This window comes from Eumetopias jubatus, unplaced genomic scaffold (assembly GCF_037043125.1).
Source record: "Eumetopias jubatus isolate StellerSeaLion01/CBP00866 unplaced genomic scaffold, mEumJub1_p1.0 scaffold_12, whole genome shotgun sequence".
In the NCBI taxonomy this organism is placed as follows: domain Eukaryota; kingdom Metazoa; phylum Chordata; class Mammalia; order Carnivora; family Otariidae; genus Eumetopias; species Eumetopias jubatus.
The window spans coordinates 6350156-6366108 of record NW_028274818.1 but is presented as its reverse complement, the minus strand read 5'-3'; the positions used below and the strand labels follow the sequence as shown (position 1 = coordinate 6366108).

General features: G+C 48.9%; 1 protein-coding gene across 2 annotated transcripts in view; it reads right to left on the bottom strand.

The window, feature by feature from the left end:
• The window catches only part of LOC114210452 (carboxyl-terminal PDZ ligand of neuronal nitric oxide synthase protein), a 274259-nt gene extending 262803 nt beyond the window's left edge, over positions 1–11456 (bottom strand). For both annotated transcript variants that reach the window (XM_088016860.1, XM_028104724.2), the window contains exon 1: positions 11352–11456. In XM_088016860.1, the coding sequence (XP_087872986.1) occupies positions 11352–11456 (105 nt within the window). The remainder of the gene's footprint in view (positions 1–11351) is intronic.
• Positions 11457–15953: the final 4497 nt, after the last annotated feature.

Genomic DNA, 15953 nt, shown 5'->3' with positions numbered 1-15953 from the left:
GACCAACACAAAAACGAAAGAGTTTATAACCAAATAGAACAAAAGGACACAACCGAGGCGCCTCTCTGCGGTGCGCTGTGGGCTGAGATTTCCAACCAAGAACAACAGCCACTCAGCTGAAGCTGGCCGGCACTTAGGCTCTCCTGGAGGGGCCTCGGGGCAGAGAGGGTCCTCAGAAAGGGAGCCGGGGAAAGGCCGGGAAGGGGGCGTGCAAGAGGCCGGGAGGAAGAGATGTGGTGAGGCAGAGTGGAGCCCACGGCTACACAGGAAGTGCACAGCAAGAGCCCAGCAAATAACAACACTCCCCAGGAAGGAAGGGCCTCCCAAGCTCCTCTCCGCCCAGTCGCTGTCCCACTAATGCCTCATGTCCATACCTAGAGATCAGCAACATGGCGCACCAGAGGACTCTTTGCAAGTGGCCTGTTGCCCAACGGCACACAGCAGCAGACCGGTCCCTGGGTCACAGGCAGGACCTGGATGGGAGCTGTGAAGACCACCACCTCTAATAGACCATTTGCCCATTCGATCCAGCCTAAAGAAATGTGCCTCGGTTTCCTCATCTGCAAAATGGGAACAATAGCCCCTACCCTCATGGGGCCACTGTAAACATTAGTTAACATACATAAACACTGAGAACCAAGTGTTGAATATGGTACTTGATAAACATTAGTTCTTGGTATTTTGAAAGATCTGCAGTGATGATGCCCTGAGCCCCACCGCCTGGACCCATCCATTAGTAAACTCTGTCTCTCTGTGCCTCAGCGTCGCCATCTGTGAGATGGGTAGTAACGGTACCTTCATTCCCGCGGCTGTTGGGAAGATGAATCATTTCACAGAATGTGAACAGAGCCTGGAACATAGTAAGTGCTTTTAAAATGGCCGTGATTACTATGTTGGCTTTCTGCGATGTGGACGGCATGAGGCAGGCTTCTGGAGCTTCCCCTGGGCCCTAGAAGAGCTTACGGCCTAGAGCAGGAAGCAAGAGATGCACACATGCAACCCACAGGGAACAGCAGCACAGAACACAGGACCTGGGACAATTCTGCAAGCATGCGTCTCCCTCTCGTGTGCTCACACACAGGGGGACGCGGGTTCGGAATGTTCTGAGGACAGGCTGCACCAGGTCTCATCCAGCGCTCAAGGCTGGTCAGCTCTACGGTCCTCCTGGAAAGCACCGTAGCCTCGAGAATAAATGGGGAGAAGCCACGGCCCTCCGTTCGCACAGATGAACCATCAGGGTGTTAAGACCCACAAGCCTCAGTCAAGTGCCACCGAAAACCAACGGGCTGACACGCAGAGGGTAGCGGAGCAGGGGGGTCCACAGTGTTCGGACGCTCTGGGCACAAAACTTGCTGGAAGTGCCCCCGTAAGTAACTTCTAAAGCCAGGTGCTCCGGAGCTTACAAGGAAACAAGATGCTGAATCGAAAAATGGAAAAGGGAAATGTAAGCATCACAAGATATTAATTAATCCCATGATGCAAGATTCCTTCTGCTTCGATTACCTCTGCTTAAGGAAATATTTATCCAAGACAGTCAGGGAAAGACAGTGAAGACAGACAGCACACCGCACGCCACGAGATTCTGTGATTTTTTTTTTTTTTAATCCTAACGAGGATTAAAGGCTGGCACACTTGTGATGGGGGCACGAACCAGAAGCTAGTTAACCCTTTTTTTAATTCCCTCCCGAGGAGGCTGACAGCTATTTTAAGCCCACAGAGTAGTCACACTGTCTGAGTTTCAACTTAGGGAATCAGAGCAGTCCCGGAGCTAGAGCTTTAAGCAGGCGTGCAGCGTGAAGATAATGCGCTACCAGGCCTCCGACTTATCAAAGGATTAATCTACTAACGCTGCAGATTACAACCACACACAGATGAAACCTATGGTGTAATCTGTAGGACAAAATCATAACAATACTAATAGCAGCCCGCCCTGTGCCAGGCTCTGCACGAGGCGTTTCCATGGGTAACTCATTTACCCCAGGGGGTAGGTGATACGTGTACCCTCTTTTTACAGACCAGGGTACCGCGGGACAGATGCTGAGTAACTCGCAGAAGGTCACACAGCAAGAGAGGGACAGGGCCGGGATTTGGACCCAAGCACAGTCTGGTTCCTGAATCCATGCTATGCTATACAGTCAACCAAATCCATGTCCCTAAGATTATAAACTAGGAAGTTAAAGGAAACAAAACAATGAATTAGGGGGAAAAAGGTATCAGTTCATTAATGAGAACACAACAGGCTGAAAATGTTTTTTTTTTTAATAAATGACAATTATCTCCTCCTGAAACTGGCCATATGTTCTGTAATCAAAGATTCTAATTCCATGGCACATCCATCACAGGAATTCCATTCAATTCAGGGAAAATGCTTACTCGGCACTTCCTCTGGAAGGAAGAGGCACTCTGTGAGGTGGGGGTGGGGTGCATCCTGGGAGGCCAGGGGACTGCACGTCATAGGCATAGAGCAAGAGACCAGGTCGGGAGGGGACTGGAGCCATCTGACGCCTGTCCAGTCCTTGGGCTCACGTCAGAGCCCTCCTGGCCCTCCTCGTAGGGAGCATCTCAGTAATTATGTTCATTTACTGCAAATAACATTCTCAATGCGAGGCACTGCACTCAGCACTGCAGAAGGCATGGAGTGGGGAGGGGGAAGGGACAGAGTGACAAGGCCCCTGATGACGACACAGGGAGAAAAAAATCAGACAGAGACAAGCTGCTCAACTGCACGGTGGGGTCTGGTCAGTCTCCTCAACACAGAGGAGGGACTGGTCACGTCCACCCCAGCAAGTGACACTGGGCTAGGTCTGAGTGGAACATGACAAGGGGGCCTAGGGAATGGGGTGTACTCTGATCGGGTCCAAGTGCAGGGTGATAAGGGGAATTGTTCAAAAACAGAGAGCCCTGAATATCATGCTAAGAATTTGGGGATCTAATACAGTAGGCTTGGAGACTCTTCGTGTTTTTGAGTAGGAGGACAACATAATTATATTGGAGGAAAATCACCAGAGCAAAAGTTTATAGGACCAAATGGAGGCCTCCAGAAAGTTTTTCAGTCTGGGGAGAGGCAGTGAGCGTCTGAACCAGCCAGAGGTGGGAAAGGATGGAACGGGCAGGGTGCATGGGTGGAGGTCACTGAGAAGATTCAAGAACGCAGCAACTGACTTGATGTAAGGGTTCGGGGAGAGAAGAGCCTGGCCACAATGGGGATCCAGTGACCAGCCGATGAGTCGGCTATTATACCAAAGGGTCCAGGCAGTGCTCCAAAGTGTCAGGCCTGGGTGCCCGACAGCTTGGTGGGGTCCCTAAGGGGAGTCCCAAGTCAAAGAGATTTGCTATCCAGCTTGTGGAGGGAAGGGGTCAGCAACACGTTCCTTGGGGCAGAGACAGCCAGCAGGAAGTAGCAAACACAGATCTGGAGGCCGGACTGGAGTTAGAGGTCCAGGAGCCAACCTGCCTCGCAGCGAGGAGGAGATGCACACAAGCCCTCACAGGAGAGGTCCAAGGAAGGGAAAAGGGCCGCCAGCAAGGAGGGGGGCAAGGCGGAGGGACAGGCAGAGCATAGCCACCCGAGAGCCTGCTCGGAGAGCAGACTGAGGCATTCCAAGGAGGACAGGCTGCACAGCAAGAAAAATCAGAAAGGAAGGAGGACAGAGCAGGGGACCGTACCACAGTTTCTATACGGCAGCCAGGACAGAAGTCAGCACACTGCCAGGAGCTGAACGGACACCGAGAAACTGCAGAGAGTAGACCGCTCTCTCCCGGTCCCGGGACTGAGCTGGGAAAGGAAGGGAGGGACACTTGTGAACGGAAGAGGTGCAGAGAAGTGAGTCTTCACACAGGGACGGCGACAGTGCATGCCTGGGCAGAGAGGAGTGAACCGGTGGGGACGAAGGTGGGCCAGGGAAGAGTGGGGGTGGGCAGTGAAGGGAACGCTAAACACGGACTCTACAGAGGAAGGAGGGCAGATGAATCTCAAAGAGGAGGAGTGACAAAGAAAAAAACATATCACCGGACTTCATCACAATGAAAAGCTTCCACGTTTCAAAGGGAAGTATCACGAACGCAAAAAGGCCACCCACAGCATAGGTGAAAATATGCACACATCTATATAAAGGCCTTGAATACAGAAGAACTCCATAACTTCTCTAAAAAGACAATCCAAAACACGGGTCAAGGATCTGAATAGACGCTTCTCTGAAGACGACATATGAATGGCCAATAAACACATGAGAAGATGTTCTCTATCATTTTTTATCAGGGAAATGCAAATCAAAACCACAATGAGACAGCACTTCACACCCACTAGGCTGGCTAGACTCAAAATGCCAGACTGTACTGTCAGTGAGGACGTGGGAAACCAAAACCCCGCTGGTGCCTATGGGGCAACCACACTGGAAACAGCCCCTGCCGGTTCCATAAAGGGTTAAATAAACCTAGTTACTAGGAGACCCAGCAATTCCATCTCTTCACAAGATTCCCAATCTTGTGAATTGGGAATTCACCAATTCCCAATCTCTTCACAAGAAATGAAAACAGACAACCCCACCGAAACATGGACACCCGTGCTTACAGAAGCAGTATTCACAGGAGCTCAAGAAGAAACCTCCATGTCCACCAATGGATGAATGGATAAACAAAACATGGTATATCCATGCAATAGAGTATGATTCGGCCATTAAAAGGAATGAAGCATTCACACCGGCTACGGTATGGACTTAAAACATGCTAAGTTAATAATGCCGGCCGCGGGGCACCTGGCTGGCTCAGTCCGTTAAGCGTCCGACTCCTGGTTTCAGCTCTGGTCATGATTTCAGGGTGGTGAGATTGAGCCCCTTGTCAGGCTCCACGCTCAGCAGGGCGTCTGCTTAGAGATTCTCTCCCTCTGCTCCTTCCCACACCCACGTGCATGCACACTCTCTCAATTATATAAATCTTTTTTTTTAAGATTTTATTTATTTATTTGAGAGAGAAAGTGAGCAAGGGAGAGAGAGCACCAGAGGGTTAGGGTCAGAGGGAGAAGCAGGCTCCCCACTGAGCAGGGAGCCAGACCTGGGACTCGATCCCGGGACTCCAGGATCATGACCTGAGCTAAAGGCAGTCACTTAACCGACTGAGCCACCCAGGCACCCCTCAATTAAATAAATCTTAAAAAAAAAAAAAAAAGATGCTGGGGCACCTGGGTGGCTCAGTCGGTTAAGTGTCTGCCTTTGGCTCAGGTCATGATCCCAGGGTCCTGGGATCGAGCCCCACATTGGGCTCCTTGCTCAGCAGGAAGCCTGCTTCTTCCTCTCCCTCTGCTGGCCTCTCCCCAAGCCTGTTCTCTCTCTCTCTCTCTCTCTCTGTTAAATAAATAAAATCTTTAGTAAAAAAAAAAAAAAAAGATGCCAGTCACACGCACATGTGCACACACACAAAAAATATGATGTGATTTCATGGATATGAAATGTCCAGAAGAGGCAAATCTAGAGGCAGAAAGTAGTTGAATGGTTGCTTAGGGCTGAGATGGATGGGAGGGTAGGGGAATGCTGGCTAGAGGGTATAGAGGTTTCTTTTTGAGATGATGAAAATATTCCAAAACTGACTGCAGTGATGGTTGCACGTACTGTGAATATACTAAAAACCACTTAATTGTGTATTTTACGTTAGTGAATTGTATGGTATGTGACTTAGGTCTCAATAAAACTCTCAGAAAGGCGGGGGAAAGGAAGCTCATATTCCCAAAAGAGGAAGGAGGAAGGGAAGCGGCAGAGACCAAGTTTGCAATGTCGGGCAGGGAAAGTGGAAAGGGCAGAAAGGGTCCCGGGCATGGCCCCAGGCAGCCCCGGGGAGCAAGACAAGGATGGCGAGGTCACTGGGGAGCTAAAGGCAGCCTCGAGGCAATGAGGGCGTGAGGAGGCAGATCATTATAGTCAAAGAAAGCATTCTGACAGTTCGAGTTCTTGGAAGTAGCAGCATTATGAGTAAGCGATAATAAACGGTGAGTCTGATTAGGGTCTTGGACATAATGACTGGCAAAGGTCAACATTACATGTGGCTGCATGATCTGCACCACTGAAAGGACTGGGGCGTTTTGGGCCAAGGAGACAAGACTGAAAGGCATCAATTCACGAAATGTATGGCTAGGTAGAAACAGACTTGCCCACCAGATCCCCAAACTCTAGCTGTGGAGGAGCACATGGGGGCACCTGGACGAATAAAAACAGGCATCATTTCAGATCAACGCTGTATCTTTGAAACTTACTGCCCCCCCAAAAGTGGTCTGGGCAGAAGGTAACAATGGGAGGGACTCCTGGCTGGCTCCGTCAGTACAGCACACGACTCTTGATCTTGGGGTCGGGAGTTCGAGCCCCACGTTGGGGGCAGACCTTACTTAATTAAAAAAAAAAAAAAGATAACAATGGGTTTAAAAGCATCTGGACAAATACATAAGAAGGTGAAATGAACCTTTGCTTCAATGGTGGTATCAGTATATACAGCAGGCCCTCCATCTGAACCCCCACTGGTCCAGACAGAAGACAAGACCCTGGAGGCAGAGCTCACACACCCAGGATATTGTGGAGTCGGGGTGAGAGCTTTTTACCATCCTTCAGGCTCAAGTATGAGTCAGAGCACCCCATTTACAGTGAGCCAATAATGTAACGTCCTAATCTGGAAGTCCTCACCACAGCGTGCTCAAGAGGCATCCACAGGCAGCCTGCTGTCCGGGGTTTCTGGAATCTCTAAAATCCACCTCATGGAAAACACCAGCCAGTGAAACCATTTAGCAAGGAGGGAAATATGGCCAGACAACTGAGTTCAGATTTGACCAAGAGATCCCCAGCTGCAAAATCACTCTACAATACGACAATATCCTTACTGCTTTCAGACTTTCTACAATTGGTACTTTTCTTCCACTTGACAAATAATTTGTTATTGCTGGCTATGTATGCACCTGATGCTGGGGCAAGGGGTTCTACGCAGAAGCAGAAGACAAGGTCCTCAAAGAACACTCAACATCACTGCAGGTGATGGGATGCAGATGGGAAAGAACACAAAATTTCATAGCCGACTGTGACCCAAAGACAGCGTCAGCAATCTCTCCCACCCCATGTGCACCCGTGCAATGTGACCCTAACGCTCGCCCCTCAGGAATGAAGTCCACTTCTCCTCCCCTTGAACCCGAGCCGGCCTATGGTCTAATTTGACCAACAGAATACAAAAATGACCCTGTGTTAACTTTGGAGTCCAGGCCTTCGAGGTTCTGCCTGCACGGCTTGGAACATTCCCTCTTGAAATCCAGCTGCCAAATAAAAGGGCCACCATGCTCTGAGGACATGCAAGCTACCCCACGGAGAGAACCAGCACAGGGAGGACCGGCCATGTGAGTGATGCCTTCGAGGACCTTCCAGCCCCGCCACAGCTAAATGAAGCCAAATGACTGAGCCCGTCAACACCACATGCAACGGAAGAACAGCCCAGCCAAGCCCCGCCTGAATTCCTGGCCCATGAAATAAACAAATGTTGTGTAAAGCCGCTTCGTTTTCAGGTGGTTGGCCAAGCAGCAAGAGATTACTGAAACTGACCTGAAGTTAGGAAACCAGGGACGAGTCCTGGTTCTGTTCTTATCTAGCAAGGTGACCCTGGGTCAACGACTTCCCCTGCACTGCAATTTCCTCATCGGTAAAAGGAGGGGCTTGTGTACCAGGTAAGCTGAGGTGCTTTCCAGTTGTGACAATCTGCGCCATTCACGCTGTCTCCGGGAACGGGCGAGGCGATGAGAGCTGTGGATACAGAGCATCACGAGAAGGAGCCATGGACCAGAAGACAACGGCACTGGGGCATGGCAGCTCCATGGCTCCTAGAAAGTCCTCACTAAATATCAGCTAGAATCATATCATCTTAGCAGTTCTGTGATGCTAGACGAGTTAATCCCTCTGATCCCCAATTTTTTTCATCTGAGAAACGGAGAGGACACTAATGTTTCTGTTTCTACCTGAAGAAAAGGCTTTGTATGGGAAAGTCCCAAGCAAATAAAAAAAAAATCACCTACAAAATGCATAACTATGCTAATACTTGTATTATATTCTTTGTACCAAAGCCATTCACAGTCTCCTCCTCACCCAGCAAGGGCAGACAGTTGGTCAATGGCACTGGCTACCAGGAAGACACATGGGGAAAGAGGGAGAGGCAGGTACAGAGGGGCCATACCAGCCATCAGGCCGAGTGAGATTTTACCACCCACCCCCCAACAATGATCAGTGGGCTAGGCACCCACGCTGAGGGAGAGCAGGTAACCCCTTAGGAGCAGCTACTAGTCCAGGGGGATATCTGGAAACAGCTCAGCATTAAAAGTTTAAGAAATTTCCTACATCAGAGTCCAAAAGGCCAGCAACCTGAGGATGCCCCACCTGTGAGCTGTGAATCAGACCACCACCCAGCAGACTGAACACTCTATAAAAATGATTAAATAAGCACTGGATCTGGGAGTCTGAAGTCAAAGCTCCCAGGTTTAAACACTGGCTTTGCCATCCACAGCTGTGTGCACTAAAGCAAGCAACAACCTCCCTGAGCCTATATCCTCATTTATAAGACATAAGGAGACCCACTTGTAGGGAAGCAGTGAGAATTACGTGAAACTGCATGCAAAAAACATCCAGAATTCTGCTTAATCACTAAATGCACGATGCTGTTTTTCAATTTTTTTTTTTTTTTTTTTTTGAGAGAGAGAGAGAGCTGGGGGGAGAGGGGAGAGAGAATCTTAAGCAGGCTCCTCACACAGCATGAAGCCCAAGGCGGGGCTCGATCTCTCCACCGAGATCATGACCTGAGCCAAAATCAAGAGTCAGACACTCAACCGACTGAGCCACCCAGGCACCCTCATGATGCTTTTAAGTGCACAGACCCTCTGACTCCCAGACACCCTTCAACCCCAGCCGTAACCTTTCAATCTCTGCAGAAGCCTAAAAATGAGTGGCAGCCATCCAAACAGTCACTCCATCAGGTGTTGATTCTGAAAAACTGCCAGCCCTTGGGAGAGAAAGACCTGGGCTCATTTTCCAAGGGGGTCTGACGAGGCAGCAAGAAGACGTTTACATTTTCCAGCCTGTGTTTTTCCAAAACAAGGGACAAATGTGGTGAAATCCCAGTGAGCGTGCAGGTCCACAGACACTGCTCTGGTGGGAGGTGGAAACCAGGCAGAGGAGGCACTTGCTGGATGCACCTGGGACAGAAAAGTTTCTGCTTCCACCTATACTCAGGTCTTGGCTGACGGAGTTTGAACATACTGGTGTCCAGCGTCGATTCCAAAGGGCTGGGAGTTAGGATCCAGTCCTCGGTCAGCCCTGTCCTTTCTCAGAGCAGAACCCCTTCGTCCCCCTATGTCTCAGATCTGCACTGGGAACACAGCCTGGACCAGCTGTGGCTCCCCCTTCCTCTAATCAAGCACCACTGTGTGTGAACCCAGGGAAGTTCCTATAGGAACTACCTCATGCAGCCCCCAGATTTTTGCTTAGAAAAGAAATTCCATGTGGGGAAGGTGAAGGTAAGATCCAGCAAGGTGGAGGCAAGCCTCAAGCCCAATGTTTCTCAAAGTCTGGTCCCAGCCACTTGCATTAAATCACCCGCAATCCCCATTAAGGGTACCCAGTCCCAGGCTCCCCCCAAAGGTGTCAAATTAGAATTGGGGGTGGCAAGAATTAGACTTTTCAATAGGATTCTTATGCCTACCGGGTTTTGAGACCTAGTTGGGACCAAAGGCAGAAACTGTGGAAAAAGAATTTAAAAGGTTTTAAAACACTTTAATTCTTGATCCCCCTCCTTGCCCTCACTCTTGTGAAACAGAGCACTGGTGAACCAAACAAGACAAAGCCAATTCCCCACTTTATGGATATCCAAGAAAACTGAATTATGATCATGATGAAAAGCCATGCTGTAAAGTGAAAAACTTGCTCACCAGAGCAACAGGCCTGGACAAAAATTAACCCAAACATCCCATCTTAGACCAACCAGATCTATTCTGAGAGAAGCAAGATAAGATCTTGGCTACAACCCCACTCTGGTCCCAGCCATACCCAGTAATTTGGCTCTGCATTCCACTGCAGGGTTTGAGTGGGGTCGGGGATAGGGGGTGTCCTAGCTCTAGCAAATTCGGTAGGGGGAAGGTTATGGGGGAGGAGTTAAGATTCACCAATTCACACATCCCCACGAGAAGGAAAAAAAAAAAATCTAAAGATAACTGATTGCACTGGTCACATAAACACTTGAAAGATGTTTCACAAATTGAAGGAAATAGCCACCTGATGGAATCATCCTTGCCTGAGATAACACCATGCGTCTTCAAAGTCATGAGGGGAAAAAAGGGAACGAAGAGTAAAACTTAAAACTGTCTCCACATCGAAAGTACTGTCTTTTCAAAATCAGCAAGAACCTAAAAAACCTACTCGGAGGGGCAATACCTTCTGTCACTTATCAGCAACAGGCACACTGCAGGTGCTGAGAAACTCTGGGTCTTTGGGGTCAGGTGGCATGAAGGAAGAGCACTTTCCGCAAGCGATGGGCAGCGGGAGCCCCAGCTGTGATTGTGGGAACCAGAACGCCTCCCTCCGGGAAGTGCATCTCAGAGGACCAGGCTTATCGCGCACCTCCTAGTCCAGTCCCGAGGCTTGCGCCCCGCCCCCTCCCCAAGGACGGACCCGGGGCTCTGGCCTCGGCGCTGAAAATTCCAGTCATCCCCGCTAAATTCTTCAACAGCCGTCCCCTACTAGCTGCTGAAACTTAACATTACGCCACAAAACGAGCAAATGGGCAGCTTTCACCCCTCCCCCTTCAATGACTGGCACTTGCAAAGGAGTCGTGGCAAATAAGGCAATTAAGAAGTGACTGACACCTGGACCCGGGTACCTGGAATCTAAAACAAAAACAAAAACACCCCTGTATTATTTTCCTCAATCAGGAAGTAGGCATTCCCCCTTTAAAAAAAAAAAAAAAAAAACCTTCCTGAAAGCACCTCTCCCATGAGATCCCAGCAGGTAAATAACACCAGAGCTTCCCTAAAGCGATTCTAAAGAACCAGGGGTCCAGGCAGCGCTCCCCCGCTGGCTTCTCCAGCTCGGAAGGAGGGATCGGGAAGTCAGGCAGTCCCGAGAGGTGAGGATGGGGGCGTCTGCAGGTGGGAGGAGGGGGCGAAGCAATACACCCCAAACTTCGCAGCTGCTCTGTAGCAGTTCTGGGCAGGAGCCCGCGGAATTCAGTCCCGACAAGGGGAGTCACCTCCCTACCAAAAAGGCCCCCCACATCAGCCTGGCCCTTCAGCCCCGCGTCCGCTCGGACGTGCCGCCTCCCCTGCATTGCCCCCCCCCCGGGGGGGCCCCCACCTTGGCCTCGAAGCAGATGCCGTGCTGGAAGGCGTCCTCGTTGTGCAAGGGGATCCGCAGGTCGTGCCCATCGTCCACAAGGTTGTACTTGGTTTTGCTGGGCATGGTGGTGACCCGCGGGGGACCGGCTCTTCCAGAGGCGGCGGCGGGAAGGGACTGGCCAGACCCGGGAGGGGTGAGGAGGGGAGGGGAGGGGAGGGGAGGGGCGCGCGGCGGCCGCGGGAGCCGGGACCCGAGCGGCGCCGAGGGCCGGACGGCAGCGGGCTGCGCGGCTGCGGGCGGCGCTGTGGCCGCGCGATTCCTGCGGGCGAGGAGGGCGGCGGCTGCGGGAGCGGGCGGCGCCGGGCCGGGGGAGGGGAGCGGTGGGCGCGCGGCCCGAAGCGGGACCCGGCGCGGCGGCTGCCCCGGACGAGGAAGAAAAGGCGGCGGCGGCGGCGGAGCGGGGTGCCTGTCACGGAGACGCCGGATCGGCCGCCGGCCAGCCGCTCCTCCTGCGGGGCGGGACCCGGACCGGCTCCTCCCGCGGGCGCCCAGGCCCCGCCCCGCGCCCGCCCCGCGCCCGCCCCGCGCCCGCCCCGCGCCGCCCGCCCGCCGAGCAGGTGAACGTGCCCGGGAGCGCCGTGCCCGCCCTGCCCGGCCCGCGAACCTGCAGCCCGGCCCGCGAGCTGCGCCCTGAGCCCGGGCTCAGCCCCGCTTCTCTTTTTACGGTCACGTTCGGAGCCGAGCTGCCGCGGGTCAGCCGCTGCCGCAGCGCCTTGAATATTTTGTTTTTGTTGGGGGGGAGGGGTGGTGTTTATTGTGTTTATGTTCCAGGAAGGCCCAAGTCCTGTCCCAAATACAGCCAAATCACTAATTCTGAGAGTTCCCTTTCCCTGGAGAATCAAGGCTGTACCCAGTGGGGGCCCATCGCGGGCGCTTTTTGTTCTTCAGAGCGGTGATTTGTGGCTTGTGTAATGGGGTCTGGGGAATGCCTTTTGGAAAGGTTTTAATATTTAAAAGCCATCAGCCTGTGGAAACGGAGTAGGCCAAAAAAAGGAATACTAAGGACAAGGGAATCCTCAGCCTTTTTATTTTTCTTAATTAAACCTTCTGTAACTGGGTATGGACAAGATGAACTTCCAAGTTATTTCTGACTGTTCTGTTCTTCCTCCCTTCCTAAATGCTTCAGCCAATTTGCCTATTGTTAAGAAGAGACCCTTTTGCTCTTCTCCTTTACGTCAAGAGCTTTTGCCTTGTGGAATGTACAAATGAAAGGGTCAGAGGAGTATCTGCCATAGGTACCTGCTGAAACCTCATAGGTAGTGGCACAGGATAACTATGATTTTCTGTGCCTTCACATTACCCCGAAGTCACCAAAAAGCAACCAAACAAGCTGGTGCCAACGCCAGTCCAACCTGAGATCACTGAGACCAAATGGTCAGCTCCCGAAGGTTGAATTCATCATCTTCAACCTGCTTTTGATGCCCTGTGGACACATACACCCAAGGAAACTCTCAAACCAAACGTCGTTGATTGTTACAGGGGCAAGGCTTGGAATCCCCACAAAGCAACCCGGTACTGCTTGCAAAACGCATATCTTCCTATGCCATTTCCATGATAAATTTATATAACGGAGTGCCTTACTGCTATAATTCTATTTCTCATTTTGTCTCATAGTGCTCAAGTACAATTGTATTTGCCTAAATTTTGCTTACTCCCTATCTGCTGAAATTACTCGTCAAGATGTAGCATCTTCTGGGATATCCTCTTAAATAAAAGCAAGCTGATGACTAGAACAAATTCATCACATACTTTATGCTATATAGAGTTTATTATAGTCATAAATATTAGTAAGAGCCAAAAATCATTTGCACTGAGGAAACGCACCACTAACATTTTTATAAATACAGAACATGAAAGTCTAATTAGGCATATCTGACTATTTGAATGTCACCGTAGTTTTAATATATGCATCCTAACGTGCTCTCTAAAACCTGGCGCAGAACTCCACAACCTCAAGGCAAGACCTCAAGCAACTACTCATTGACATCTCCTTTTCCCTCCTGAATTTAAAGTCTTTTGACTCCAAAGGGCCTTTTTTTCTAGATTTCCTTGGGTCCCATTGGACTGCTGAATTTTTGGAATTTCCTATCTAACTCTGTAACACATGGTAGACCAGACACAAAAAGCTGAAACCCCAAAGGTATTTCAGGGTCTAATTCAGTGACTACTCCGTAGTAGACATCCAGTAGTAATTTATGGAGTCGGATAATAATAGCTAATGTTCACTGAGCTTTTTCTATGTGTCAGGCATTGTTCTTAGAGCCTTACATGTATTATCTCATTTAATATTGACAATACTCCTAAGGGTGGTCACATTTTTGAAGAAACTGAGGCACAGATGGGTTACGAACTATCCCAAGGTCACACACTTAGAAAGGAGAGGAGCCAGAATTTGAATCCACTTCTATGCCACGAGGTGTTTCCATCATGGCCTGGATTGCCACAAAAGTCTTCTTACTGCAAACAAGATGCCTATCAAATTCAGGGTCCGTGTTTTATTTAGATGTGTATTGTTGCTAAGCTATATTCTTTCTACTTCACTTAGATGAAATGTTCCAAAAAGGAGAGGCTGTTCTCTGCTTTGGCCTCCACCTAATACATCAGAGCCACACAGGCATAAAAACACCCTTCTTCCAGAAACAATGGACATCCAAAGTAAATTTCCTTATTTTTTAGCAGTGATTTCAATCTTGTTTTTGCACCTTTAAATATAATTGAATTTCCCACAGCATTTCCAAATCTATTTTTTCAACGAATCAAGTTTTATCACTTTCCATATCCTTCTGTACTTAAACACTGCATAATAAAATTTTAATCTGAAGTACATTTAATTAAAATATAAATTGCTAAAGCATATAATACTTGCTATGTTAAATTTTATTAAAACTTTGTTTAAAAATGAATTGAAAAAAATTCCTAAGTCCCTTTAGAACTGGAAGTTACTCAGAGGTTCTCTAATCCAGCTCCCCTCCTTTTTTTTTTAACAAGTGACTTTTTTTTAAAGATTTTATCCATTTATGAGAGAGAGAGAGCATGAGCAGGGAGAGGAACAGAAGGAGAAGCAGACACCCTGCTGTGCTAGGAGCCCAACACAGGGCTCAATCCCAGGATCCCAAGATCATGACCTGAGCCAAAGTCAGCCGCCCAACCAACTGAGCCACCCAGGCACCCCTAATCCACCTCAAAGAAACAGAAACCTGGGGAGAGTAAGCAGTTTGCCTAGACCTCACTATAAACTAGAGCTCCTATCTCAGTGATCTTTTCCTTACACAATGATGGCTTATAAGTAAATTGACAACAAACTTTATTTTTAACACATATTTGGAACTGAGAAAATTCATTTGCCTTTGGTTGTAAAACGCCTGCTTCGCAATGTACTTCCTGTGCACTGTCTTACTTGGCCATATGAGATAAGTACAATCAGTATACCCATTTTACAGATGAGGAAACTAAGAGAGGGAAGTAATTTGTGTAGGTCATAGAGCAATTGGTCCCGGGAATCCTTCCGTGAGTTTAACCAACAAAGAATGAAGATGATGTCAGCTTGCCCAGTACTGCTCAGATACACACATGGGTAGAAGTCAAAATCTTTGTAGAAATCATATCAAATATTAAGAACACATAATGATTTCCTCCTGCTAGATAACATTTAGCTCCATAAAGTTCAAATTCTTTTTTCATGGCATTGTTTTTAAGTTGAAGACGTCTCCTGGGGCATAGAGAGCTAGAAATCATTAGCCCCATTTTTTTTCCTCAGTAGACAAGGAAGACTGTTCAAAGCTATTGCAGTAGGAGAGAGAACTCAGAATTCAGGGTTCAGAACTCAATCTGAGCTCAACTCTGCTGAAACAAAGAACTGAAGAGTTGGGTTTTTTGTTTTGGGTTTGGGTTTCTCTGGTTTTGGGGTTTTTTTTAACTTTTTTTTAACTTTATAGAACGGTGAATTTATTCATGATAAATAATAAATGAAAGTTTCCCATAAAGAACTTGCAAAGATATCTAGGGTGGGCCTACAAATACATGATAAAATAATATTGGCATAAGATTTTAGAACTGGAAAAACCATTACAGATCCTTGAAGTCTCTTATTTGACAGCAGAGAAACCAAAGCCTAGATTGCCTAAGATCTCAGTTCGTGGCAAAGGCAGGACTAGAATCCTGGCTGTAAAAAAACAAAACAAAACAAAACCCGGTCCAGTGTTCTCTCCATCATACTGTGCTGTCACCTGCTCATTAGCCCTTTTTAAAAGGTGGCAATAAAGATATTAAGTGATTTCTGTGCAAAAAAAAAAACAAAGAATCCTATCACTAATGGTGTCTAATCCAATGGTTTTGTTTGTTTTTTTAAAGATTTTATTTATTTATTTGACAGAGAGAGACACAGCGAGAGAGGGAACACAAGCAGGGGGAGTGGGAGAGGGAGAAGCAGGCTTCCCGCCGAGCAGGGAGCCCGATGCGGGGACTCCATCCCAGGAACCTGGGATCATGACCTGAACCGAAGGCAGATGCTTAACGACTAAGCCACCCAGGCGCCCCAATCCAATGGTTTATTATGATGTT